The 27717-nt window shown below is 45.1% G+C and overlaps 1 protein-coding gene across 1 annotated transcript in view; it reads right to left on the bottom strand.

Moving 5' to 3' along the window:
• Nucleotides 1–1649: 1649 nt before the first annotated feature.
• PRPF6 (pre-mRNA processing factor 6) overlaps nucleotides 1650–27717 on the bottom strand; it is a 41478-nt gene continuing 15410 nt past the window's right edge. Inside the window, exons 10-21 of the mRNA XM_081196084.1 lie at nucleotides 25895–26013; nucleotides 24357–24575; nucleotides 17226–17348; nucleotides 15482–15603; nucleotides 14341–14479; nucleotides 12073–12192; nucleotides 11154–11330; nucleotides 10417–10550; nucleotides 10235–10326; nucleotides 6879–6993; nucleotides 3985–4111; nucleotides 1650–3236 (exon numbers count right to left, since the gene is read on the bottom strand). Of these exons, the coding sequence (XP_081052210.1) occupies nucleotides 3084–3236; nucleotides 3985–4111; nucleotides 6879–6993; nucleotides 10235–10326; nucleotides 10417–10550; nucleotides 11154–11330; nucleotides 12073–12192; nucleotides 14341–14479; nucleotides 15482–15603; nucleotides 17226–17348; nucleotides 24357–24575; nucleotides 25895–26013 (1640 nt within the window). The 3' untranslated portion in view covers nucleotides 1650–3083. The remainder of the gene's footprint in view (nucleotides 3237–3984; nucleotides 4112–6878; nucleotides 6994–10234; nucleotides 10327–10416; nucleotides 10551–11153; nucleotides 11331–12072; nucleotides 12193–14340; nucleotides 14480–15481; nucleotides 15604–17225; nucleotides 17349–24356; nucleotides 24576–25894; nucleotides 26014–27717) is intronic.

Raw genomic sequence — 27717 nt, 5'->3', positions numbered from 1 at the left:
TCTCAGCCCTACCTGCAGATGGCAAGAACTAAACCTGGGCCCTTCCCTGAGCAAAGCATGCTGTGCCACTGAGGTGCAGTTCTTTCCTCTGGCAGATCTTGTCCATTTCTCTCCGCATTCCCACCACCCACAATTCAAGACCTGCAAAGCGCGTATCAGCAGGATCTTGCCCCACCCAAACCATCTTTGGAGATACACCAGTGGAACACCCTTTTTGCTGAGCCTCAGCCCACTGCAAGCAAATTGGATCTATTCACTGCCATGTGCACAATTCAGCCTTTAGCCGGCATTGCGGTTTATGGCACCAACACGCAAACTGAAGGCAGAATCCTGTGTTGACCAGCTTGGCAAAGGCTCCCAAGGATTTCACAGGAAACACCAAAGTCACTGAGACGATGGTCAAGGAGGATGCGCTTCTTTCCTTCCACCAGCAGAGGAGGCTGGAGGTAAATAAATCTCCCCTTCAGGAACAAGAACTGAATAGTTCACATGTACATTTGACAGAAAAGCGCCATCGTTCTTTTAAAAAAACCAAACAAACAGGGCTGTGCTTTCGATATTCTAATTACAGTATAAAAATCAAGTTTGGGCATAAAAATACACGCCGCCCTGTCGTTTGGAGAAAGATCCAGGAGAATCTAATTGTTTTGAACCCAATTATTCTGCCAGAATCTTCGGAGAAGGCTTTTTAAGGGTTTTGCTTCCCAATCCTTTCCCAGAGATTGTACTCCCAAATCTGGCACGTCCAACAAGAAGTGAAACTACATAAAGAGTGGGGGGGAGGGCTTTTGGCACTGCAAGATCAGCAACAACAAAACCACCGCCACCCAAAAGTGGTGTAGTGAAAGAGCCCACTTATTAGCCAAAGTAGAGGATTAACATGTCCCATTCAGCATTCATTTGATTGCTTCTAGCAGTTATCCCCTCCTGAGCACTGAGAAAAGAAGAGAGAGACAGACAACACGGGCCCAGTTCACTTGGAGATCACCAAAAGAAATGATGTTCTTAGTATTATACACATGGCTGAACCAGGCAAACTGGGCGTCCGCCTCTAAAGGCACACACACTAGACATTGAGGGCGGACCAAGTTGCCAAACACCTTTAGGCTCTGAAGATTCCTATGCAGGTTCTTTCGTGAGTGCCTGCACAGAGATCATATTGAAGAATTGAGAATGGGGCGGCTTTAGCCTTAGCCCCTACCCTCTCCCCATGCCATTTCTGAATGTAGAAGGGAAACCTGGAAACATTAGAAGTTGTGACTGGTCTCAGAGCCCCATGGCATTTGTTGGGGAAACTTATGTGGCGACCTTCGGATATCGCTGGACAACATCTCCCATCTGAAAGGCATGACATGGGCTACTCCTGCTGTATTTTCAAGTGATGGATCTCCCAGCCTGGGGCCTTCCATGGTTGGGGGTGACGCACGTTTCAGTCTAAAACATCTTGACGGCAAGACATTGGAAAAGGCTAGTCTACTGAATGTCTGAACATCCATGCCCTCTCCCCCCATCACTACTTTAGGGGTTTACCACTTTAGAGGTTTTCCTATAGTAAGCACTCTGCCTCCACTCCCACCTACGTTTTTTTTGTCAACTCCAAACAATCGCACTCATCTCTCACACACAGTAAAGATCAGAGTCAAAAAAAGTATCACAAAACGAAACAGGATTGTATTTTACAGCTCCTTACTATGTACAACCATCATTGGTTCATGTTTTTTTAAAAAAACCAACCAAGGTTTCATCCAGAAACACACAAGATATATCTTAACACAGAAGACGTTTTGGGAAAAGAAATGGTGTCAGAGATGCTGGATCATTTCATCTGGGGATGGGAAAGCTTTGGTGTGTTGTGGGAGGGACTCAAGCTGGGATTTATTTTTTAAAAAATCCATCTACATGAAAAAAGGCTTTCATCCAAGGCAGCCACACACGTCCATCACTGGGACATATTTATCCAAGTTCCAGTGAAATGAATGGGAGGTTCACACATACCTGCTGGGACAATTGTGTTGCACCCATTCATTTCATTGGGACGTGTGCAGGTGACATTCCTGCTGGGCTTTGTGTACAACCCACAGACCTCGCCGACCCAACTCTGTCCTCCCAAAAAGCTGCCTCTTCTGTTTGACATGGAAAGGGGTTTCCTTCTTGCTTTTCCAGCCTTATGCCACCGACTTCTATGGTTAAGCATGTGGACTGCAAAGTCTATTTTCAACTGCTGTTCTACTCCTGTGATACCTTTCTCTTAAGAAAGATGGCATGTCTTAATTCCGGAGAGAGAAATTTAATAATTGACAAAATAGTCTCTCTACTTTAATGTAGCTAAAGGCATTTTGTTGAAGTTCTGTCCTAACCCCACTGAGCTCCAAACAGGTCTCATCCTGAAGTCAACCTTTTCAACTTTTGCCTTTCTACTGCCATCTGTGGGTCTTTGAGCAATCATGGCATTTCAGGCCTCGATGGGGTCACATCTACGCAGCAAACCTGAACTGGTTTTAACATCATAGCTTCCCACACAAGAATCTCTGAAAACTCCGGAAAAGGTCTTAGACTTTCCTTAAAGATCCCTAACATTCTCTGTCAGAGAGAATCCCCCTTGTGGAACACCAGGACAGCTAAACTTGTTTGAAAACAGGTTATATTTCACTGTTTGTGTTCCGCAGGCTGCCATGCCCTAAACAGCTAGGAGTCACTTTCATCGAGGACACAGTAAGACAAACTGAGTATTGGAAAACTAAAAAGGCTCAGTTGCTTTTCAGAGGTAACACACCAGGTGGAGTCCAGGTAGAGTGAAATAAAATGCTTGCCAGCTGACAGGCTAAGGTTCCCACTATTCATGCTTCAGGATGGCCAAGGTGGTAAATAAAGCTCTCTCCCTACACAATTGTTATTTTGCTCATTAAGAAGCGCTTGGGGGAGGGCTGGCTTTCCTTTTGAAGCTGACCAGGGGGGAAAAATCACCCCCTTTTCTCTGCCCTCCAGACTCCTTCCAGGAGCCATAGCCTGAGGGGACGAAGTCCAAGGGGGGGGAAGCCAAGCAAAGAGGCCACGGCATGGCTCAACAAAGCCTCTTCTCCCCTCTAGAAGGTGTTCTTTATCTTGGCCGCCACCAGCACCAGGATCTCCCCAATCTTGCTCTGCCAGTTGTTGATGTCCTTGGAGACCTCACACCACAGCTCTCCGTGGCGCGGCTCTGCGTTTTCACAACGCTTCCTCACCTCCTCTTGCTGCTCCTGCAGGGAGAAAACAGCAGAAGAGTCAGCTTTAAACATTGACGTCCAGAAGGATCCCCAAGAACAGTGAAATTCTAGATATCTTTACTCAGAAAAGTCCCACTGTACTCTGTGAGGCTCAATCACCGGTATGTGCATTTAGGACTGCTGCTTAGAAGGAAGCACATGTTTCTTCCTAAACTCTGCCCTATTATGTGTGTTCAGTTTCACTGGGCTGGGAAGGCCAATCCATCCCTCTCTAAGAATTCCACAGTCCTCAGCCATGTGCATTCAGTTGCTGAAATGACTGGCAGTGTTGGGGCCAATGGAAAAGCTCACCGTTGCAAAGGGGATGCCCTGAGATCAGCCCAAGGAGTTGTGGAACCACAGGCTGGGAGTACTGCACCCTGCTTCCACGTATGAAGCAGCAGGTACATTGCCCAGCATGTCCTTTTTAAAAAAGGCCTTTGCCAGAGAACGGCTGAAACACTTGAAAGGAAGAGAGTGACATCCATCAAGAAGTGCTCTTTCGAGAAAGGCAGGCCCTGTCCAAGGGGAGAGATATGGAGCAGGTGAAGGAACTCCCATGAGGTCCTTGCTCACCCTCCCCAGAAGATCACTGAAGTGCCTTCCCAAGAAACATGGAATCCTGCTCAGCCTCAACTTTTGCAGACTTGGAAAGGGAAAGTAGCAGGAAACTGAGGTGCCCCAAATCAGCAAAATCTCCTCAGTGGGTCCAATTAAAGATTGGCAGATCCCTTGAAGTTACCTCTGTGCCATGCTGAAGCTCGAATTTGTAGAAGAAAGCCCAGGCATCCCCTAGGTCAGAATCGATCTTCACTGTCCGATGGAACCACTCACGAGCCTTGGTTATTTTACGTTCACTCCAGAACAACCTATGGAGGAAAGAGAGTTAAAGAAGTAGGTGAGCTGGGGAGACCAGCAACACCATTCTGATAACACATTATGCATGGGGGCATTTGCCTTGACCAGTATCTAGTCACACAGCCTAAGCAGAGGAAACAACTTTTGGAATGCTCTTCAGAATATTATATTGGCCTTTGCAAGGAGATAAAATGCAAATGCTAAGCTGCCTTTTAAAAGATGAGTCACTACAGGGAAAGCAGTAAATCACCTCTAGCCGAGCCAGAAAGGACCCTCTTTAGTTTATTTGTGCAATGCTCATCCACCCTGCAGCAGTCCATTCAACACCTGCACAGCAGTCCCATCAACGAGGGATAGAGAAAGAGCGACCCTCCAAATGCTGCCGGGACCCCAATATTTATCAGCCGCAGCCAGCATGGCCAAAACTGACAGTAGCTGAAAGCCCAATAATACTAGGAGGGCAATAGGTGCCCCAACTCTGCCGCAAACACACAAACAGACCTAACTCGGCCTGCTGCCAACAGGCAGGGGGATTAGGAAATGGAAGACTGTTTAGATTGCCGATCGAACGAACGATGGGCACAGTGCCGCAGAAGTGGTTCCTGTGCGTGCCCCGTGGAAATGAATGGGAGCTGCGTCAAGAGACATGCTTGGTGGACTGTGTACAATGCTGAAGTCTGCAACCAAATGAGATCCCCTTCTCCAACAGAGCACAGCTGTTAACTACGGAAAATCCACCTGGGAAGCAGCCAGGCACAGCTGTGGAGGGAGAACTAAGGGCTATGCTTAATTCCAGAGCTTTTCAGCCTGCATGTTCTAAAAATCTGCTTGTGCCCGTTTAAGATTTGTCCCCCAATGAACCAGCTGCACTGGCTTTTGTTTCGTTTTGTTGTGACAGGGGTCAATTTATGCACATCAAAAGACAGGCTCAGTCAAGACCAACAAATCTCAGTTGCTGTGATTTGATAGAAAGGTTGCCTGCAAGTCTGAGCTGCATGATTGCGGCTTTGGATTGTGGCTGATAGAGGAAAGAAACACTACCTGTAAGATTCACACCTGATTCTCTTGGAAGTCATTTGAAAGCCCATGGATTATGATGGGTTGCACCGTATTACAGGGCAGGGACACAGGTCACTAGGGCAATGAAACATTGCTTAGATGACCAGCAAAAGCTAGACGGTTTTTGTAGAGAACTACATGAACTCCTCATTTACCCTGAAATCTCTCAGGAACCTACCCATTTGTCTTGGAGTTTAGACTCTCCAAGCCAAGCATTCCAGTGGTTTTGAAAATTTCTATCTCCATTCGTGCAATTTTCTAACCCTTTTGCTATCTTTAATCCATCTGTCCTGGGATTTTTTAAGTTAACAAAGTTGGGGTGGTGGAATCATTTCAAAGATACACGTACAGCCAAGTAAACCTTGAGCAAATTTAACATATCATAACAAATTAGTAGTGCTGATCGGGTCGTGTACTAAACAACTCCACTCCTGAGTGTCTGTAGCAGAACGCGTGCAAACTGCAGGCGGTTCCGAGGGGCAAATGCTCCAGCCCCATGGGGCAATTCTGGCCAGGTCTGTTGGGTCTGTATAGGGAGAGCATGGTAGAGCACAGCCAATGCTCCCTAGTGCGTTAACAGGGGAATATCAGGAGGGCAAGCTGCCCTTGTGAGAAGACTGTGTCCACCTCTACTCATTTTCCATTCAAGGAAAACTCCGATATTCTCAGAACACAGTTTCAAAGCCATTGCAGTACTTGATAATGGCTGACAAATGTGCTAAAAGAATTCCTGTTAGACAAGCCTACCAAGTTGCTTAGACAGCTGAGGCAATTTTAACCTGTTTTAATATTTAAACTTTTGCTCATTTTCAAGCAGGGTTGTGAATTTACTGTTTTACCTCTCTGTAAATCACTTCAATTCTGTGTTTGTTTGTTTTTTACAGTCAAGCAGTGTATAAATTTTATGGAATTAAATAAGTAAGAAAGTACCGTATTTTTCGCCCCACAGGACGCACCGGCCCATAGGACACGCCTAGTTTTTTGGGGGGAAATAAAGGGGGAAAAATTATTTTCCCCCCCAGGTGCGCTGTGCTAAGCCCGAAGCTTGGGGCGTGCGGAGCTCAGCGCGCCCCAAGCTTCTGGGTGCCGGCAAGGTCTCCGCTAGCCCTGGGAGAGCTGGGTCTCCCGCGGCTAGCGGATAGCTTCCTGAAGCCTGGAGAGCGAGAGGGGTCGGTGCGCACCGACCCCCCTCGCTCTCCAGGCTTCAGCGAAAGCCTGCATTCGCCCCATAGGATGCACACACATTTCCCCTTCATTTTTGGAGGGGGAAAAGTGCGTCTTATAGGGCGAAAAATACGGTAAGTAAGTAAATAAATAAGCCAATGTCAGCCACTCCAGCATATGCATCAAAATCAAATCATATGCGGTTTGCTTCAACTTATTAAAAGCTGCTCAAGCTGGAGATCTGGGATTTGTACAATGTTTACTGATTGTTTTTAACCCAACACATAATTTTTGTGATTTACCACAAGTCTTTAAAAATGGGAAATGTTTTCTCCAGAAATGGGGAGTATGAAAGGAAAAGGGGAAGAAGAGCTGTGCAGAGCATGTGCTGACCGCTCCTAACTTCATGCAACTTCTTGATCGCTCAGCCTTTAAGCAAAGTCCACCAAGGGGGACCTCATCTTTCTGAACTACTTAGGATCCCAGACTTTTCTTATCCAAAGAAGGCTTTACAAACCCTGCAAGTCAGATTGCAAAGCAGACGCCGTTACTCACTTGGCCACAGCAAGGAGGACGTGGGGGTCGTGCTCACATTTCTTCAAAGCGTCCACACTCTTGGTCTTCCTCTGGGGTCTTGCCTCTAGGAAGATTGCTTCCGACCACAGGATTCCTAAAAGTCAAAGAAGGTTGAAGTCGCACCAGGTAACAGACAATGGCAAGCTGCTATTGCTTACTCAGAGCAGGTATAATAACCTTCTAGCCAGGAGGCTCCCACACACAAAAAAAGACTCCAGCGTTTTAATTTAGGTAGTTTTGCATACATTTGCTGTCAGCAGATGCTCGGTACTTCTGCATCTCTCTGAAGACTAAAACCTCTGCAGATGCTAATAATGGCAACACAAACAGAAGGGATTAGATTGCTGAGATCCCCAAACTGAACAGTGTGCTTCTGAATGATGCTTCTCACCTGTACCTTTTGCATGTCCCTGCCCTGCTCAGAAGCAACCTCGCCAGGTGGAGTGGAGCTGAAACGTGAGCTTACCAGTAGGCCCTTCACAGCCTAAGACCCTCGTACCTATGGGACCGCCTCTCCCGGTATGCCCCACAGAGGACCTTAAGGTCCATAAATAGCAACACCTTAGACGTCCCGGGCCCTAAGGAAGTCAGATTAGCCTCAACTAGAGCCAGGGCCTTTTCAACACTGGCTCTGGCCTGGTGGCACGCTCTGTCTCATGAGACCAGGGCCCTGCAGGATCTGATTTCTTTCCGCAGGGCCTGTAAGACAGAGTTGTTCCGCCTGGCCTTTGGCTTGGAATCAATTTGATTCCCTCCCCCCCCTTTCTTTTTTCCTTTCCCCTCCTGTGATGGAACTCCTATTTGGGGACTTCCCTGGCTTTTTTTCTGACCCATGTAGGACCAGTCTGGAAAGTTAGCCTTGGTGAAGACTTGACGTTTTCATCCCGAAAAATGTTTTTGATTTGAGTTTCCATTGAAATGAGGCTGTATTTTAATGTTGTATTTTAATCTTGTTTTTAAGTTGTATTTCAATCAATTTGTTTTTATATCGGGTGTTAGCTGCCCTGAGCTCGGTCTTGGTTGGGGACGGTGGGGTATAAATAAAATTTATTATTATTATTATTATTATTATTATTATTATTATTATTATTATTATTGTTGTTGTTGTTATTATTGGGTGAACAGCTGTTGCTTACTGGGGAGGGGAGGTTGGGCTGGTGATGGGGAGGTTGGTGTGATGCAACCACACTGGAACAGCCAATGCAACACTCAAGCACTGCGCTGACTTCCCCACCAGCTCATTCCCCCAGGTAAGCAACAGTGACCCTTTGTACCTGCCAGGAAGCTAGCATAGCAGCTCTGCACCACCTGGGGAGCCATTTCTGCGACTGTGGTGCAAAACGCCTTGCCCCAAAAGGTCTTTCCCCAGCTGCCCTCTTGATTAAACCTCTGCAGTTACAAGAACTGTTTGGCCTAAATTTTGTTTTGACTCTTTTTCCCCTGTGCTTTCTAACAAGCTTGAGTTTTGAGTTTTATTGCTGTTTTTCCATACTTGACTTTTTTTAAAAAAAAGTTATCATAGGCAAGTTTTAATCTTTGGTGTTGGGTTCAAGGGGGGAGGGGGGGAGAGAGAAAGACGAAAAGAAATAAACTTGGGGGAAGGGCCGTAATTCAGTGGCAGAGAATTTGCTTTGCATGTAGAAGGTCAGAGGTTCAACACTTGCCATCTTCAGGTAGGGCTGGGAGATTCCCTGACCGAAACCCTGGAGAGCTGCTGCCAAGCACTGTGGACAATACTGAGCTAGGTGGACCAGAGGTCTGACCCAAGGGAAGTCAAAAATCAACACATAACAAGGGGGGGGGGGAATCCAAATAGCAAACCGTGAAATCCAGCAACTCGGAGCATGACACCCTGTTTTGTGGAAGGAAGCAACACAGGCAAGCTGCCCATTTGGGGTTGGGCTGAGGGGGAAATATCCCATGTGGGCTGGGAGGGGCTTGGTTTGTATTGTGGCCACCCCCCCCCCATCTGGATAGCCAGTATGAGCTCCAGCAGCACACCTGAATCTTGCAAAGGAGACCTACACAGATGTGCTTTCACAACTCTTTGTTTTAAAGCAGGCATAGGCAAACCTGCCCGCCAGACTACAATTCCCATCATCTCTGACCACTGGTCCTGTTAGCTAGGGATAATGGGAATTGTAGTCCCAAAACATCTGGAGCGCCGAGTTTGCCTGTTTTAAAGGGCTTTATATCCTACATCTGCAACCAACCCACCCTCCCCAAATCAGCCCCTTCCTTCATTTAATTACTACGTAGATAAAAAAGAATTTTTTTTTAACATCCCGGTGATTACTACAAAAGAACATTTTTTCAGTCACTGCATTCATTTCTCAACATTCAAGGACTAAGAAATAAGCCCCGGTGGGCTGAGCTGACCGTTTTCAATCTCTTTATTTGCTTAGTATCAAAGGAGGGCTCTTTCTCCATAGGAGGCGGCTTGGCATGGAAGATAAGTGTTAAGGTTGCTCTGGGCACTTTTGGTGTGGGCAAGCCAGCCATTCATTAGGACCACCCATAGAGAATTTTAACTGCCACAGATAGACCCACACAGAGCCTCTCTCAAGCATCAGCTCTCATCTCTTCAGAGATAAGCAAACAAGACTGAGTACAAGCCTCCAGAGGGAGATGTGTCAGGAAACTGAAACATGCACCATCTGGTAGACGTCTGATGAGTTTCGAAGGAGAATGAGGCCTAGGTAGACTGGGGCTTAGTGGACCAGAAAGAGGCATGGCAATGTCAGAGTTCAAACCCATGGACTGCCCAATATCTATTGGCATTGAGGGAATAACCACAGAAGAAGAAGAAGAAGAAGAAGAAGAAGAAGAAGAAGAAGAAGAAGAAGAAGAAGAGGAGTTTGGATTTGATATCCTGCTTTATCACTCCCCTTCAGGAGTCTCAAAGCGGCTAACATTCTCCTTTCCCTTCCGCCCCCACAACAAACACTCTGTGAGGTGAGTGGGGCTGAGAGACTTCAAAGAAGTGTAACTGGCCCAAGATCACCCAGCAGCTGCATGTGGAGGAGCGGGGAATCGAACCCGGTTCACCAGATTACGAGACTACCGCTCTTAACCACTACACCACACTGGCTCACACTGTATGACTGTCCTAATGGCCAGGACAGAGGAAAGGATGATATGGAAGTATAAACTGCAGACAGATATCATGTGAGGGGGGGGCCTCACACAGTATGAAGGGCGGGCACATTGAGCTTGCTTTAGTGTCAGCTGGCCTAAAGCTGTGATGCTAATTGAGAGGGTTGTGTTTTTAAAAGAAGTCAACTCAAAGGTTAAGTAAAGGCCAACACGCGAAAGAGAAACGACCCCTCTGTCACCTGAGTTGGGACACTCTTGCAGAGCCTTGGCCATCAGCGTATTGGCGATGTTCTTCAGTCCAGCTCTGTATTCTAATCGCACGGATTCCAACCTGCGGGAGGGAAGAGCACGACGTTTCAAGGTTAGCAAAGCTGCAGGAGATTTCTAAGAAATAAAAGACACGGACTCTCCATAGGCTCACCACAAGTCTTGGTTCTTTGGATTCTTTAAGCGAGACTTCTCCAAGATGGCTCTGGCTCGGGTGAGCTGACCGACCTTCTCCTCCAGCCTGGACAACAGCAGCCAAAGGGGTATGGAACCAGGGCATTTCTTCAGCTGTTTGGAAGCGAATAAAGCCTTACTCAAGAAGCCACAACTGTGCACATAATTGTAGCCACAGACACTTCGGTTGCTGAAAAGACCTGTGACCACAAACTGTATTTATTGGATTGGACTCTTTTTCATTGCAGGAGGAATTATCTCTGCACCATCATGGAATGGGGGTGGGGGAAACAAGAATTTATTTGTCCTTAGGCAACTGTTCCCGTTAACAAGTCCAATCTGGGCACGTCTATAGAGAGCCTGGTTTATCGATCAGATACTTAAGAGCAGCCTCGCTAGTCAGTCACTTTCCCGGAACAACTCATTAATCCTCACGGACAACATCTGTCCGAGCCAAACAGTAACGCAAAAGCATGCAAGAATTACTGGGGTGGGAGTGAGAGAAGAGCTGCTGGCATGCCTGATAAAACGTTGACACCGACTGCAAGGTTGATGCAGGCTGCAATGGTCTGAGCCAGGAGCCTGACCTCTGATGCCCCTGTTTGGCTTTCCACCGGGATGCTCGACTGCAGAGGCTACTGCAGGAGCTTTCCACCTTCTCCCCAAGGAATGAGGAAGAGGTGGGGAAGAGGAAAAGGAAGCAGGTTGTGCCCTTACCCCTTGGTTATAGGCATCTCGGGCTTTTTCTATCAGTTCCTCCTGCTCCTCTATTTGCCCCTTCATCATCCACAGCTTAGGGAAGTCTTCGTAGTGCTTCAGCGCTTCCTCGCAGAGCTCCTGAGCTGCAGCAATGTTCCCAAGAACCCACTCGAGTTTGACAGACTTCATGAAGACCTAAGAGGATGAAGGTGAGGGGAAGGGAGATCATCTCAAAGACTGTCACAGCCAGACCACACGTATTCCAGTCCAAACACACCCACAGCTTGCGTGAGCTATTATGCCCCATAAATACCGTATTTTTTGCTCTATAAGACTCACTTTTTCCCTCCTAAAAAGTAAGGGGAAATGTGTGCGCGTCTTATGAAGCGAATGCAGGCTGCGCAGCTATCCCAGAAGCCAGAACAGCAAGAGGGATTGCTGCTTTCACTGCGCAGCGATCCCTCTTGCTGTTCTGGCTTCTGAGATTCAGAATATATTTTTTTTTCTTGGTTTTCCTCCTCCAAAAACTAGGTGCGTCTGGTGCGTCTTATAGATCGAAAAATACGGTAAGTTTTTGTACTGTTTGGTTGCTCATTTCAACCGATTTAATCGAGATTCTACTGGACAATGAACACTTGGGAAGCAAGATGTTTAAAATATTAAAAAGCAACTCAAACAAAACTACTGAAAAGACCCAGACTGTAACTGGTCCCAGAGCGGATGCTTCCCCTTGTAATATGTCACAGGCTCAATCCCCAGCACCTCCAGTTGAAGGACTTTAAGGATGAAGGATTGGAAAAAGACCCTTTGCTCAAACCATCACCATTAGACTAGACAGAGAAATGTGTCCAGGTCTGTAAAGGTGGTTTCATACATTCACTGGGACCTGGGTGGTAGTTTCAATGCTGAAATACCCTCAGAGCTACGCATGGCTTACCCTGGCTGTTGGGGCACTGCTACGAGCCTTGGCCAACAACCTCCTTGCTCTTTCGTATTCGTTATTTTCAGATTCCAACTTCACAGCAGCCAGCCAAATCTCCTCGCTGTTCGGGTTGGCCTGAATAATAACAGAAGGGCAGACAAATATACGTAAAGGAAAGCAGTGGTGGGCGTTAAAAGGATGTTGCTTCTTCGAGATCCACCAGCCCTGTTCTTGCTCTATTCCATTAGAGGTAGCAATTCATGTTCTTCACAGAGTGTGGTGCATGAAAGCCCAACACTACACAGTCCTGTTGGCAGTTCAGGAATCAGATACCACCTTCTGATTTGCTCAGTGGAAGCTGCCAATGGATCTCTGATGGATGAGCTACAGTGCTGAAATGGCACACTCACCAAACACGGGGTTTATTTATTTATTTCTCGTGCCAATATCCCACCACTCCTCCCAGTGTGAGTGAGTGAGAGAGAGAGAGAGAGAGAAAGAAATGTGGGGCCACCACACACACACAATTTTACAAAAATTAAGAAACATGTAATTTTCCTAATAATGATTTGCAAAACATGACAGGCCTCATCAAGGAGACACACAGAGTAATAATAATAATAATAATAATAATAATAATAATAATAATAATAATAATTTATTATTTATACCCCGTCCATCCGGCTTCCCCAGCCACTCTGGGCTGCTTCCAACAAAATATTAAAATACAGTAAACATTAAAAGCTTCCCTGAACAGGGCTGCCTTCAGATGTCTTCTAGAAGTCTGGTAGTTGTTGTTCTCTTTGACATCTGGTGGGAGGGCGTTCCACAGGGCGGGCACCACTACTGAGAAGGCCCTCTGCCTGGTTCCCTGTAACTTGGCTTCTCGCAGTGAGGTAAGTGCCAGAAGGTCCTTGGTGCTGGACCTCAGTGTCCGGGCAGAACGATGGGGGTGGAGTCATAGACGCATGGCTCTCTGTTTTATGGCCCCACTCAACTTACATCACTTTTCCTTCAAATGGGACAAGACAGCGATGCCAACCTCCTCTTTCCAATGGGAGCAGTGGAGGCAGCACTGTGGACTTTCCTTGTCTGACCAGGCCAGCAAAAAAGCAAACCCTCTTTCTTTTTCACACTTCCTTCGGGTTCCTTCCTTGGGAACCTCAAAGCGAGCTGCTGCTGGCTCAGGCACTTTCCCTCCAGGCAAAGTGCTTTTAAACAAAGGCATTTAAACAAGCAAATGACTACTCAGAAATATTTGTCTGTCAATCCTGAGAATTCATTAGCGCACTCAAAACAGGGCTCTTCAAATAAAACAATCCGGCTGGCAGTTTGCCTATGAGCAGCAGAGTATGAAATATGTTCACTACTGGCTTCTGATCACCAGTTCTGGCACAGAAAACCACGCAAAATCCAGGCTCAGTCCCCTGATGCCGTGGCCTTTGCCACACTAGAAGAGAGAAGTGGGCAGGTGCAATTTCTAATAGCGCAAACAAGTTCATCGAGATGTACAGGCAGCACTGGTGCAGACCTGAAAACAGCCACTTGCTTGGGGTCAGCAAGAATCTCCTCAAAGTGATCAAGCACAGATGCTTGTGTAAAATGGAGAAGAAATTAAAGTTCTCCCATGTCCTGAGTGACAGGCCCAACCCTCAAAAAAAATGGTGTTGACCTTTTGGCAAGGCTACCTTCATCCCTGTAACGCTGCAGGAAATGCTAAAACATGGTGGCACTCTGCATGTGGAACTGACTTCCCAGAGGCCCACCTGCTGCCAACACAATAATCTGTTAGGTATCAAGCATTTTTCATTCCCCCAGAGCTTTTAATGCATTTTTTTATTTTTTGTATCTTTATCTCGTTTTTCTAAAGCACTCTGCATGCTCCACTGAAGGGAGATATATAAATCTTTAAAATTCAACTGTTTCTTGCAAAAGGCAGTCACTGAGAAAGGCTGCTCAGGGCTGAAGCACTTGCGATAAAGATTAAGCAATATGCTTAATCTTTTATCCAAGTTTCCAAGAGACTTAACGAAAAGACCAAAATATTGGGTAAAGAAAAGTCAGGGTATTACAGCCAACATTTTATTCAAATACGAAGGGCACATAGTGGATTATCTGGATTCTGGTGATTAAGAAATTTCAGCTATAGGATCCCGCTGCATTTCGTTGTCATGGGACAAAATACAAACCCTCAACGCAGAGAACACTTCTTGCTTGTAGCATCACGTCTTGTCCCCATGATAATGGAGACAGCGAAGGCCACGAAAAGAGATGCACACTCACCTGGAAAGCCAAAGCCAAGATACTCCTGGCGGCAGGGACGTCTCCAGCAAGCCATTTCGATTTGGCTCCCATGAGCCAGAGGACTTCGGCTTTGGGGCAGTGAGCCACGGCCCTCTGCAGGAGAGCCTCCAAGGATTCCCTGCAGGGACAAACAAGAGCACCAGTGACCCAGAACGCTGAGCTGCGCGTATTGTCAGCCAGTATTAGCCAGTGCTACCGTCACAAGAGCCCAGAGCCATAACCTTCCCTCACTTATTTCATCAAGGAGGTTGTAGGAAACGCTGTACCACGACACAAACCGCTGCCCACTTAAAACCACAAAATCAGCTTCTGGAAAACACTCTCCAATGTGGCTCATTACATAAGTGGAGAAGGTGAGTAATAAGAAACAGAGCAAGGATAGCTTGCATTTTCCAGAAGACACTGTCGATAAGCATCTTTCAAGCCATCTACTTAATATATTGCGGATCACAGTAACCAATACTTCTTTAAAAAATGAATCTGTCAGATGGCAAGGGTGGCTGCTCACGAGTAACCAGGCAGGACTCCGACCTCTCTTTCACCGGTTTTATTTAGGTGCAAACTGTTTACAGTGCAGAACCCGAAAGTTCATGTCTGCCTCAATCGCTAGCAGAATCTGGGAGTGCCTGTTTCCTGGACCTCCTCCAGCATAAAAGCCTTCGTTACGCCCAGCCTTCTCCTTCCCTCTTTGCACTTTAGACTTCTGCGCAGGGTGGGCGACGGAGGGGGCGTGCTTCTCTCCTGGCCGGCTTTGCCAGAAGTGGTGCCGAGGCTCCCACCAGCATCCTCTGGTCCTTTCACCTCTTCCCCACTAGAGGTGGGGTTTTCCTCATCACTCATCACCTGAAGAGGAACTGCTTCGCAAGATTTTCGGAGGCTCCCTGTAACACAACTGTCCCTCTGCCCCCCCCCCCCCCCCGTTCTGATGGCAGTTCCCTGACAAATCCTACGAGAAGGATCATGGAAGGATATTTCAGAGATCTTCTTCCTTAAATGGGATAGGCCTATCTACAAAAGGGGTTTCCCCTCCCAAGATGCAACAGGTGAAAGCAAACACACACCCTGCAAAAGTGACCATCATGATGAACTGGGATCAAGCAGGACCACGAATGTGACGTACCTGGTTCCATGATTCTTTTCGAAATAGGCTGCTCGCAACCACACACTTTTCTTGCTGGGGAAGACTTGTAAGGCGTAGGCATAGATTGCCCGGGCGCACTCAAGCGCATTGTGAGCGACGCACTGTGGGAACACGAGAACACAAAACTATTGGGGCTTCTGCGACAAAGAGCAAAGTTGGTCAACGTTTATGTATCTGTCTTTTCATGACTTTTGTGTGTACATACTCAACAAAAGGGATTTCTGTGTATTAGTTTCTCTGTCAACCAGATGAATCTAGAGTGGTAAAGAGGGTTGATTTCCCCCACCTTGTATGCATGTGTGTGGATTCCAGTCCAGTTTAATAATTCAGAGTGATCATGGATCACTCTCATCATGCTGATCATTGCCCAGACTAAGAAGCAGTATCGCCTTGCGATTTGCCCTAAAATTGGATGCAATAGCCGCAATGCAAAACCCACGAGAAAGGAGAATGTAGCAAATCTCCTCTTTACAAGGACTTCACAGAAGGGCATGTAGTCACATCTCAAGTTGCTTTTTTGGAATCCAGACACTTGGAATTGGTTGCGATGAGGCAGTTGATGCTGTGCTCAAAATAGGTCAATGTGTGAGAGAGTATGCATAACAAAAGAGCCCTCTAGGTTAAGAAATGAGAAACGCTTCTTAAACATACAGTGGTGCCTCGCAAGCCGAAATTAATTCGTTCCGCAAGTTTTTTCTTCTTGCGAGTTTTTCGTCTTGCGAAGCATGGTTTCCCATAGGAATGCATTGAAAATCAATTAATGCGTTCCTAGGGAAACCGCCTTCAGACCAGGTCCGGGGACAGTCTGTCCCCCGACCTCTTCTGAAGGCTGGGGGGGGGGGGAACAAGGGCTTTTCTTCCCACTGCCAGCCTTCAGAAGGCTGTTCTGAAGGCTGGCGGTGGGAAGAAAAGCCCTTCTTCCCACCTCCCGCCCCGCAAGCTCCGGGGACAGGAGGGCTTTGCTGCCGACCGCCAGCATTTTAAAAGCCCCTGCTGTCCCGGGGCGATTTTAAAATGCTGGCGGGCGGGAGCGAAGTCTCTGCTGTCCCGGGCGATCTTAAAATGCTGGCGGGCGGGAGCGAAGCGTTCGCTGCCGCTTCGCTCCCGCCCGCCAGCATTTTAAGATCGCCCGGGGCAGCGGAGAAGTCTCCGCTGTCCCGGGAAGGCAGGCGGGGGGGGGAGCAAAGACTTTTGCCCCCCGCCGGCCTTCAGAAGGGGTCCAGGACCTCTTCTGAAGGCCGGCTGTGGGCGAAAGTCTTTGCTCCCGACCGCCAGCAATTTAAAACAGGTCCCCGGAGATTTCCCTATGGGCTTTCGTCTTGCGAAGCAAGCCCATAGGGAAATTCGTCTTGCGAAGCGCCTCCAAAACAGAAAACCCTTTCGTCTTGCGGGTTTTCCGTCTTGCGAGGCATTCGTCTTGCGGGGTACCACTGTATTTGCACGAGGTTACGCAGTCAAGTTCCACAAAATACAGCTGTGGACCAGAGCTTTTGCACACATCAGAATACCAGTGGAGTCAGTTTTTATTAGCTAGCACCATGGCCTTCAGGGAGGCTCAGATGCAGGCCAGCACAGCGTGGAGAAATAAAGTTACCACCAGCCACCGATCCTAGAAAGCCCACACCACTCACCTCTCTAGATTCACTATCCTGACCCATCAGTACCATACATTAGGCAGCTGATCCAGGGTTAGCAAACTTTTGCACTTGGGATCTGAACTTACACTGTCGGCATCTTCCATCCAGGTGTGCTTCCGGTCCTCTTCCTCAATCCCGATCCCAATCACGGCTCTCATGATTGCCTGGCATGTCGCCACACTCCCAGCTTTATCACACTCCTCTGCATCCTAGAAGCAACATCACTACAATTCATGCCGGGCACGGGAAATTCGGGACTCGACAGTGAAGCAACAGCCAGTTTTTATAGTATTGTATGTTGAAAAGTTTACTTTTCCGCCATAGTGGTACCTATTTATCTACTTGCACTTTGATGTGCTAAACGGTGTTTCCGTGCGCTGCTCTGGTTTCGCCAGAAGCAGCTTAGTCATGCTGGCCACATGACTTGGAAAACTGTCTGCGGACAAATGTTGGCTCCCTCGGCCAGTAAAGCGAGATGAGCGCTGCAACCCCAGAGTCATTTGCAACTGGACTTAACTGTCAGGGTCCTTTACCTTTACGTTGAAAAGTTTGAATAATTTTATTTTTTTTTTAAACTCCTGCTGTATTCGGTGGAGCTTCCTCCCAGGTAAGTGTAGATAGGATTATATTTTTTTTTTTTATAAAATTTTTATTGGTTTTACAACATTTTTGAGAAAAAACAGACAAACATTAAAAATGACAAACATACACGTATAGTTTCAAACATATTTTCATAAACCTCCTTTCTAGGACTTCCCCATACCCCCCCTCTCTGCATCCCAATGTCCATAGTTCAACTAGCAACTCCCAATTATTACTTTCCAATCTCTATCATCTTAGTCCTCTCTTACACTCTGACCTTATGTCCCTGTACCCCTTTGTTTCTGGAAACTACGACATTTTAACATTCATTAAGTTTATAGTAGTCCTTAAGATAGCTTTTAAATTTTCTCCATTCTTCTTCTACCGTCTCTTTTCGTTGGTCACGGATTCTGCCTGTCATCTCGGCCAATGTCATGTAGTCCATCACTTTCATCTGCCATTCTTCCAAAGTGGGTAGGTCTTGTGTCTTCCAATACTTTGCGATGAGTATTCTTGCTGCTGTTGTGGCATACATGAAAAAAGCTCTATCTTTCTTTGTCACCAATTGGCCGACAATGCCCAAGAGGAAGGCCTCTGGTTTTTTAGAAAAGGTACATTTAAGTACCTTTTTCATTTCATTATAGATCATTTCCCAGAAGGCCTTAATCTTCGGGCATGTCCACCAAAGGTGATAAAAGGTACCTTCAGTCTCTTTACACTTCCAACATTTGTTATCGGGCAAATGATAGATTTTTGCCAGCTTGACTGGGGTCATGTACCACCTGTATACCATTTTCATGATGTTTTCCTTTAAGGCATTACATGCCGTAAATTTTATACCGGTGTTCCATAACCATTCCCAGTCAGCTGACATAATGTTATGTCCAACATCCTGAGCCCACTTAATCATAGCCGATTTAACTGTTTCATCCTGTGTGTTCCATTTCAACAACAAGTTGTACATTCTAGATAAATTCTTAGTATTGGGTTCTAACAATTCGGTTTCTAATTTTGATTTTTCCACCTGGAAGCCGACTTTCCTGTCCTGTTTAAAAAATTCCATTATTTGACGATATTGGAACCAATTTTCCACTTTATGCTTCAATTTCTCCTGACTTTGTAATTTGAACTTATCTCCATCCTGTTCTAAAATTTCCCAATACTTCGGCCATCCGACCTCCATATTGAGTTTTTTCACTGCTTTAGCCTCCACTGGTGACACCCATCTAGGGGTTTTGTTTTCCAATAGATCTTTATATCTTATCCAAACATTAAACAATGCTTTTCTGACAATGTGATTTTTGAAGGCACTATTAACTTTATCATACCAAAGATATGCATGCCAACCAAAAGCATTATTGAAACCTTCCAGATCCAAGATGTCTGTATTCTCGAGGAGCATCCATTCTTTGAGCCAGCAAAAAGCTGCTGCCTCATAATACAATTTTAGGTCCGGCAGGGCAAAACCCCCTCTTTCTTTAGCATCTGTCAATATTTTAAATTTAATTCAGGGCTTTTTGCCCTGCCAGACAAATTTCGAGATATCTTTGTGCCACCTCTTAAAACATTCCATTTTATCAATAATCTGCAAGGTCTGAAACAAAAATAGCATTCTAGGCAATACATTCATTTTAATTACTGCAATTCGGCCTAACATTGACAGTTTCAAATTTGACCATATTTCTAAATCTTTTTTAATTTCTGACCAACATTTTTCATAATTGTCCTTATACAAATTCTGATTCTTGGATGTTAGATAAACCCCTAGATATTTGACCTTCTTGACCACAGTCAAACCTGTTTCCTCTTGAAATTTCTCCTTTTCCATATCTGTTAGGTTTTTCCCTAAAACTTTGGTTTTTAGCTTGTTCAACTTAAATCCAGCTACCTGGCCAAACTGTTGTATTATTTCTAATACCTTTTTCGTACTAGTGTTTGGCTCTTGCAAAGTCAATACTAAGTCATCTGCGAACGCTCTTAACTTGTAATGTTTAGCTCCGACCTGCACACCTTTAACCTGCTGGTCATTTCTTATCATATTCAGCAACACCTCCAGAACTGAAATAAAGAGTAATGGGGAAATCGGGCACCCCTGTCGTGTTCCTTTTTCTATCTTAAGCTCCTCAGTCACAACATTATTTACAATCAGTTTGGCTTTTTGTTCAGAGTATATTGCAGCCATACCATTCTCAAAACCCCGGCCTACCCCCATCCTATGAAGATTCTTCTTCATAAAACTCCAAGAAATATTGTCGAAGGCTTTCTCCGCGTCCACAAAGATCAATACTGCTTTAGTGTTTATATTCACCTCTAGCTTTTCCAGAATGTCTATAACATTCCTTACATTGTCTGCCAGGTGTCTTTTAGGGAGAAAGCCTGCTTGGTCCTTATGAATCATCTCCATCAAAACTCTTTTAAGTCTTTTTGCCAAAATGTCTGCAAAAATTTTGTAATCCACATTGAGCAATGATATTGGGCGGTAGTTCTTGAGTTGGGTCTTTTCAGTCTCTGACTTTGGTATGAGTGAAATATATGCCTCTTTCCACGATTCAGGTGCCCTTTTTCCTTCAAGGATCTCATTACAAACTTCTCTTAATGGTTGAGTCAACCATTCCTTCAACGATTTGTAGTATCTGGAAGTCAGTCCATCTGGTCCCGGAGATTTGCCCAGTTGCATATTCTGAATGGCAGCCTCTATCTCTTGTTCTGAGATTCTCTGGTTCAAGTCCATCTTACTTTGATGAGAGATATTTTGTAGTCCATATTTTCCAAGGAATTTGTCTATATCTTCTTCATTTTGCGGGCCTTGAGTGTAGAGTTTTTTAAAATAACTTAAAAAGCAATTTCTAATTTCATTGGGTTTAGATATATTCTTTCCATCCACCTCCAGGCTTGTAACTGTATTTAGTTTCTGCCTTTTCTTCAGTTGCCATGCCAAAAGTTTGCCACATTTATTTGCTGATTCAAAAGTCTTTTGCTTCATTTGCCTTATCTTCCATTCAATCTCTTGGTTCATCAATTCCATATATTGTGTTTGATATAATTTGATCTCTCTTAAAATGTCCTGAGACTTTGGTTTTGTTCTTAATTTCCTCTCTCCTTCTTTTATCATTTCCAGAATCTTCTCTTTTTTCTCATTTTGTTTTCTCCTCTTTATTGAGTTTTGTTGAATCAAGAATCCTCTCATCACCGCTTTACTTGCGTCCCAGATCACTCTTTTCTCCACGTCGGTCCTCAAATTTATTTCAAAATAGTCTTTTAGAGTCTTTTGGGCCTTCGTGAGAATCTCCTTATCTCGAAAGAGGGTGTCATTCATTCTCCATCTAAATTGACCAGATATTGTGAGTTTCATCTCCATCTTCACGGCGTTATGGTCGGAGCAAGTTTTTGGGCAGATTTCCACTTTCTTAATCTTTGGGGCCATTCCACTAGTAACCCAGATTTGGTCAATTCTGGTCCAGGTCATCATTGCTTGGGAGAAAAAGGTTCCCTCTCTCTCCAGAGGGTTCCTTGTTCTCCAAATATCTATCAAGTCCATATTTTCAGTCATTTCAAAGAAAGTCTTAGGGAGTCTCCCTTCTTTGGTGACTGTAAGTCTTTGTGCCTTGTCCATATTAGTGGAGACCACGCCATTCATGTCTCCCATAATTATCATATTGTAATCCAAATAGTCCATCAAAGTTTCATGAAGTCTCTTAAAGAAGTCGGATTTGCCTTCATTTGGTGCATAAATTCCAACAACTAAGAATTTTTCTCCTTGTACTTGTATCTCCACAGCCAGATATCTCCCTTGTTCATCTTTGAATATCATTTTTGGAGCCCATTTCTCCTTCACATATATTACAACTCCTCTCTTCTTAACTTTGTCTGATGAAATAAATTCTTGTCCTAGCCTTTTATTTGAAAGTAATCTCCTGTGGGCTCTGGTTATGTGAGTTTCTTGTAAGCATATCAAGTCCAATTGTTCTTTATTCAATATATGAAATACTTGTCTTCTCTTCAAAGGCCCATTGAGCCCATTACAATTCCAACTAAGGAATTGCAGAGCCATCTTGTTATTTTCTTAAGGCTCCTCCAACAGCTCCAAGTTGTTGCTCTTCTTCTGATGGTGGTGGTTTTTGTCCAAACGAGAGATTCAGGATGTCCAGTGCTCTCCTCTGTTCTGCAAGTACGTCCACAGTCCCCTTCTGTAAATCCTCCTGGTATCTTGCCAAAAATTTGTCTTTATCTTGAATTGTCTTTATTTTCACTTTCTTTGCCTTGTAGTCAAATGACAGTCCTTGTGGAAACTCCCACCTAAAGCGAATAGTGTTCTTCTTTAGCAAGAGAACCAAGTCCTTGTAAAAGTTTCTTAAATCCAAAATGTATTTTGGGATGTCTTTGAAGATCTGTACAGCTGAATTTCCAATTTGCAGGGCCTTTTCAAAGTGTAATCCTAATATTTTGTCTCTTTCCTCCTTGGATCTGAGTGTAATCAAACAGTCTCTCGGTGTCTTTCTATCTTGCTTTTTACCCAATCTGAAGGCAGTCGTAATTTTAAATTCGTCTTCCTCAAGGTCCCAGCAATCCGCAAACTCCCGTGTCAAGTATTCCACAAGGTTGTCTCTTTCATTCTCCGGAATCAGTCTTAATTTTAAATTTCTCTCTTTCCTCTGTAACTCCCACAAGGCCAAAGTTGCATCATGCTCATAGACCTTCTTGGCAAGCGGCTCTAGCTTCTCCTGTGTCTCTCCGGCAGTGGCTTTGGCCTCCTCGGCAATTTGGCGCGTGGTGGCGTTCTCCTCTACCAATCTATTTATAGATTCTGTATTCTGGTTTAATCTTGCTGATATTTCTGTTAATTTTTGTGTGTTCTCTGAAGTCTGTTTTGTCAAAGACTCCAGGGTTTGGTTTATCTTAAGCAGGGCCTCTGTCACAGCTTCCATAGAAACGGCTGCTCCTTTGTCTTGACCTGTTGTTCCTGCTGATCCGGCTGTTGCGCCTGAGATTGAGCCTCTTTTCTTTGCCTGTTGCAGCTGCAACTGTTGTTGTTGCTGTTGTTGCTTGATCTTGGCTCTTGTGACTATCTCTTCTTGTGGGCCACTCATGTCAAGGTCAATTCCCACGGGATTTGTTCTCCCTTGGAAAATTCCACTGTCTTAAGCCGTGCCGAACTTTACTTTATCCTCTAGAGGGAGCAAATCAAAATGGCCATAGAGCAAAATTTCCAAATACCAAAACAAAGGAGACAGTCCAAAAAGTAAGAAAAAGGGAGATTAACACAGTCAAAGTCAATGTTGCTAAATACTTATAACTTCAAATTGCCACAGTTGCCCAATTTATACTGTTTCTTCTTATAATATGCAATAGTCAGGCAGTGTGGAAACTTTGTATCAAAGTATCACTTCACAGGGAAAAGTCAGTTCAGTGTACTAAGAAGGCAGACCGTTTCGTACTTTCAAACAGATGAGACAGCAGAGGTTTTTTTTCCTCCATATAAGTCATGCAGTTAATGGTCAGATTCGCCTCCCCTCTGCCCTGCTTGCTAGAGGGGAGATCAAAGGTTTAAATGTCCGGTTTAGCTGATCAAAGGACGGATTTAAACGGATGCAGGTTTAGAGCTCCGTTGCTTTCGCTTTCATGCAGTCGGGGGGAGGCAGACTTCCTTTGTTTAAATCTCCCCCGTTTTTAGCCCAATTTTTAAAATTGAAAGAGTCCCGGTTATTTTCAGTTCTTACTCACGGGGAATCAGTCCAAATTTCTTTTCAGGAAGGAATCGGCGCTCTCCGCTTATGGCGACGCGGCTTCACTTCGCAGGCTGGGTAGCGACTCTCAGCACCGCGCTCACTCCCGATGTCGATCCGTAGCCTTTAAAAAGGCTCTTTCACGGTACCGGGGGGCGCGAAGGTGCCCACCGAGTCTCCTTGTTCTCAGGCTTCAGCGCCTGGGATTTTAGGGGTCCCCCGCTTGCCGTAGCGGGTAAGACCCGAACTTGCGAAGCAGTCCTTCTCCGGAGCTCGGAGCTAGGACCGCCATTAAGCGCTGGCACCGACCGGAAGTCAAGTGTAGATAGGATTATAGCCTCTTTTTTAAAACTAAGAGTTGTTCCGCCAGGCTTTTGGTCAGGGCGCAGCCTGACTCCCTCCTCTGGCAACCTGCTCAGAATTTTGCTTAATTGGTTGCCATCAATTTGATTTAATTAATTTTTATAATGAAATATTTTTAGATTGTGTGATTATTTGACTGATTATTTGATTGTTGTTAGCCGCCCTGAGCCCGGCTTCAGCTGGGGAGGGTGGGATATAAATAAAATTTATTATTATTATTATTATTATTATTAAAACAAAATCTACCTCTCCTCTTCCACAGCACTCCCTGTATCTCACCACAGTTACTCCTGGAAAGCATCTGGGATTTCTCCTGCCTTTTCCCACTCTATCCATCTTTGGCAGATGCCAGTCTGGAATACCTTAAGGTCCGATACATTTATTCCTGTCTGAGCTTTCGTAGACAAAATGGGAGACACTCAGACCTATGGTGAGATCTACTGAATGCCCCTCGAGCTATACCCACAGCATCCACCTTGAGCACATGTTACGGTGAAAAACGAGGTCATTCTTAAATAGGGTTTCCAAAGAGACAATCCAAAGCAGTACCTGAATCCATTGCTCCCGGTTTATTTCCACCCCGTTGGCCCTTAAGGAGGTGATGGCTCGGTCAATGATCTTCTCCACCATCTGAGTGTTCCCGTTGGCCTCCTCAAGTTTGGCAGCTGTGATCCAGATGTGCCTGTCTGTCGGAATGTTCTCACGGGCCTTGTTCAAGACTTTGCGGGCGTTCTCGTACGTTTCCAGCCTCGCTAGGGCAAGCCACAGCTGTATTGCAAGGGCAAAAAGGGTTGTCATTAAGGCAATAGAACTTATCACCATGCGGATTTAACAGCAGTTGATTCTCCAATGTCTGTTCTTTCTCTCTCCCCCCCTTTTTAAAAATAAAAAATGGATTACAAGAATAGCCAAAAGTGAAATAAAGAATGGAATTTATAAAAACAGCAAGAAAAAGTCCAAAAATTATTCACACCCCAGCTAACTAGTCTATCTCCAGCAAAATCTCACATAACATCTCAAGGATAGGAAGAGAAATATAAAAACCCATCAAACACTCAACTACCAGAACGTAAGTAATTTGGTGTTTTGCTACATTCCACTGCCATAACCAATGCTTGCTAAGCAGCTTCAAACCCTGGTTGGAGTTACTGTGAGTAACCCTGGTGCTGACACAATACTTAACCAGAGCCAAGGCCTGCAGGGGAATTTGCACTAGAAAACGAAAACACAGGAGGAAGCACAAGCAAAACCAGAGCCTGCTCCACCACTCTTATGGCATGGTTAAGAGATTGCCTGTATTAAGTCTGCAATAGCACAATAAGCGTTTGAAAATTAAGATCTGTTTTAGAAGTTCAGATTTACGGATGACTGCTCATTTAACTTTTTGCAAGAGGATTGTATGACTGAAGCACATTCAAAGGGGGGGGGGACTGCAGCAATAAAACTACTAGCACATCTGCAAAGCTAAGCAGGGTCTGGTATGGTTTCGAATCGGATGGGGGAAACCGCGTGTTAACATTCCTGCATTGCAGGAGGTTAGACTAGAAGGCCCTTCCAAGTCTCTAATTCTATGATTCTGTTATTCCTCCTCCCTCTGCTCCCCTATGCCTGCCCAGTGGGTTGCATTTTACATTCGAAATGAGATCCATACAGATGAGAAATCGCTAGGATTACATTTGTGTTATTAGAGGCTTCGACTGGATTTTAATGATGCAGCATAGCTGAACTGAAGCATGCGCACTCATTATTTGAGAGTGGTAAAATAGGATGGGATAATTTTGATGGGAGTCAATTAAATTTGCAGTGGTAGCAAAAAAGAACTCTTCCCAGTAGCCATGGAAGTTGATCTCCTATCCAGTTCTCAGATGAATTTGAGAGATGGGGGAAACCTATCCTTCGTACTTCCCACTGCTAAACTGGGGAGTGGCAAGCAACAAACAAACCCCAGTTCATTTTCATTTGGGGGCCACTGTCTTCCCCGCCCTCAAATTCCACAGTTGTCATCTGAGATTTTTCATCCCAGTCTTATTACAAGACCACCCAGAGCACAGTCAGAAGCGGTGAATGGGAGGGATTTGCCAGCTTACTTCCACGCTGGTGGGGCAACATTCCACAGCTCGGCTGAGCATTATCCTGGCATCCTCCGGCTCTTCCAGCTCCACAGCTGCTTTCCACAAGCGGACAGAGTTTGGAACATGCTCCAGTGCTAGAAAATAGTAAAAGGAAAACAAAAGATCAGTTAGGTTGAAGGAGTCTTATCCAGAGTAGGCTGATGACCTGGAAACGATCACTAGAGCATTGCTTGCAGATTCACCACAAGGGGCAAAACCTCTGAACTGCCAGTGATGACTGACAAAACTGTCAGTGGCATACTAGATTTGGGAAGTGGGAATATGCTGTCCTAAAAAAAGGGTGACTTGCCCTAACGGGGAGGAAAAATTATTTAGCTTCTATTTCTTCTGTAGCTTTGACGTTTTCTAAAATTCCATCTCCAGCTTTCTTACATTTAGACGGCAAAGTTATTATAGAATCAAATAGTGCAAGAGGCAGATTTGAATGACAGCTCAACTGTTCACCTTAGCAAGCATAATCTGAGGCTTCTTTTTTTGCAAAAACCTCAAATCTTAACCTAATAATTCTGCAGAGGCTTCCTCTGTGACCAAATGCATACTTAAATCTCTTGTCTCCCTTACTTTTCTTTTTGGCCTTAACATCCTGCTTGAGGAAGAAGTTCTGTACAACTTGAAACGCTCAACAGCACATTGTGAATTTGGGCTGGTTCTAATAAAAGGCATTAGTTTTTCCCTCTCACTTCCTGTTTGGAACATTTCTCTAAATGGACCCACACAACTAGCTGCTTTGCTTTTCAAAATAGTTGCGGGCAGTTTTAAAGGACACTCTTCCAAAAAGCAATCAATACCGTGCCCCTAAAACAGATTGTTTTGGAAAAGTTTTCTTAAAATGCTAAGGCCTGGCTTTAATAAAGAAAAAGCTTCAGAGCCCAAGGATGATTTTCTTCAGCAACCCAGGGCAGTCTCTCCCTCTGCTTATGAAAAGAGACTCTAAAAAGGCAATTTTAACCAAGCGCCTTTTCAGCAGACCTGCAGAACAGCATTAGAAAATAAGATATGAAAGCTAAGAGCTAAATGGCACCTTAAACCTAGGTTATGGGCGCAACAACAGAACATCCAGGCACACTTTTTATAACAAGAATACAAAGCTGAAAATGAATGAACTGCAACTAAAGTATTATGTTCATTTGTCACATGGAGTAGTCCTTCCCCTGCCCACCCCCTCTAAACACTTTTAAGAGAGTCTCTTCTCCAGTCTTCAGAAAGTAGCTGGAAGTGGGGAAACAGAAAAAGGTCCTCCTTTCCTTCCACTCTGCAGTTTTAATCTGAAATCTTAGGCGCAGCACTGCATTCAGAGCTCAGAAACTGACTTGTGCTATTGAAATTCTTTGTCGCAAAATGCGCCTAGAACAATGGGAGTTTCAAACACTATTGCAGAACCTCATGTCCAAGGTGGCAACAGAAAGAGTCCTCTTTCTTCCTGCATGTGGATAACCTAGAAAACTGAATGAAACGATTTTATGGGCAAAATCCCAATCTGCCTGAACGGGGTTTCCACCCTTTTGCTTGCCTCGGTGAATGTGCTATCACATCCGGGGAGCAGGATAAATAGCAATGCTTCCCTCCACCCATGGAGCTTCTGGTGGGGTGGGGGGGAAGAGAAAGAAAACCGTCCCCAGAATTCCCTGGCAATCCCCGCTCACCACCACCCAGCTCGTAAGGCTGGGAAGAAGGCTGGCAGGAGTGATTTGGCTCTTGTATCGTCATGATGTCCTGGGCACCTTAACTATAAAACAATCAAACCAGAACACTCCTTCCCACCAATTGCTGCTGAGCAC

The sequence above is a fragment of the Podarcis bocagei genome (assembly GCF_964188305.1).
Source record: "Podarcis bocagei genome assembly, chromosome: 5".
Taxonomy (NCBI): Eukaryota; Metazoa; Chordata; class Lepidosauria; order Squamata; family Lacertidae; genus Podarcis; species Podarcis bocagei.
This window is presented reverse-complemented; position numbering and strand designations above follow the sequence as displayed.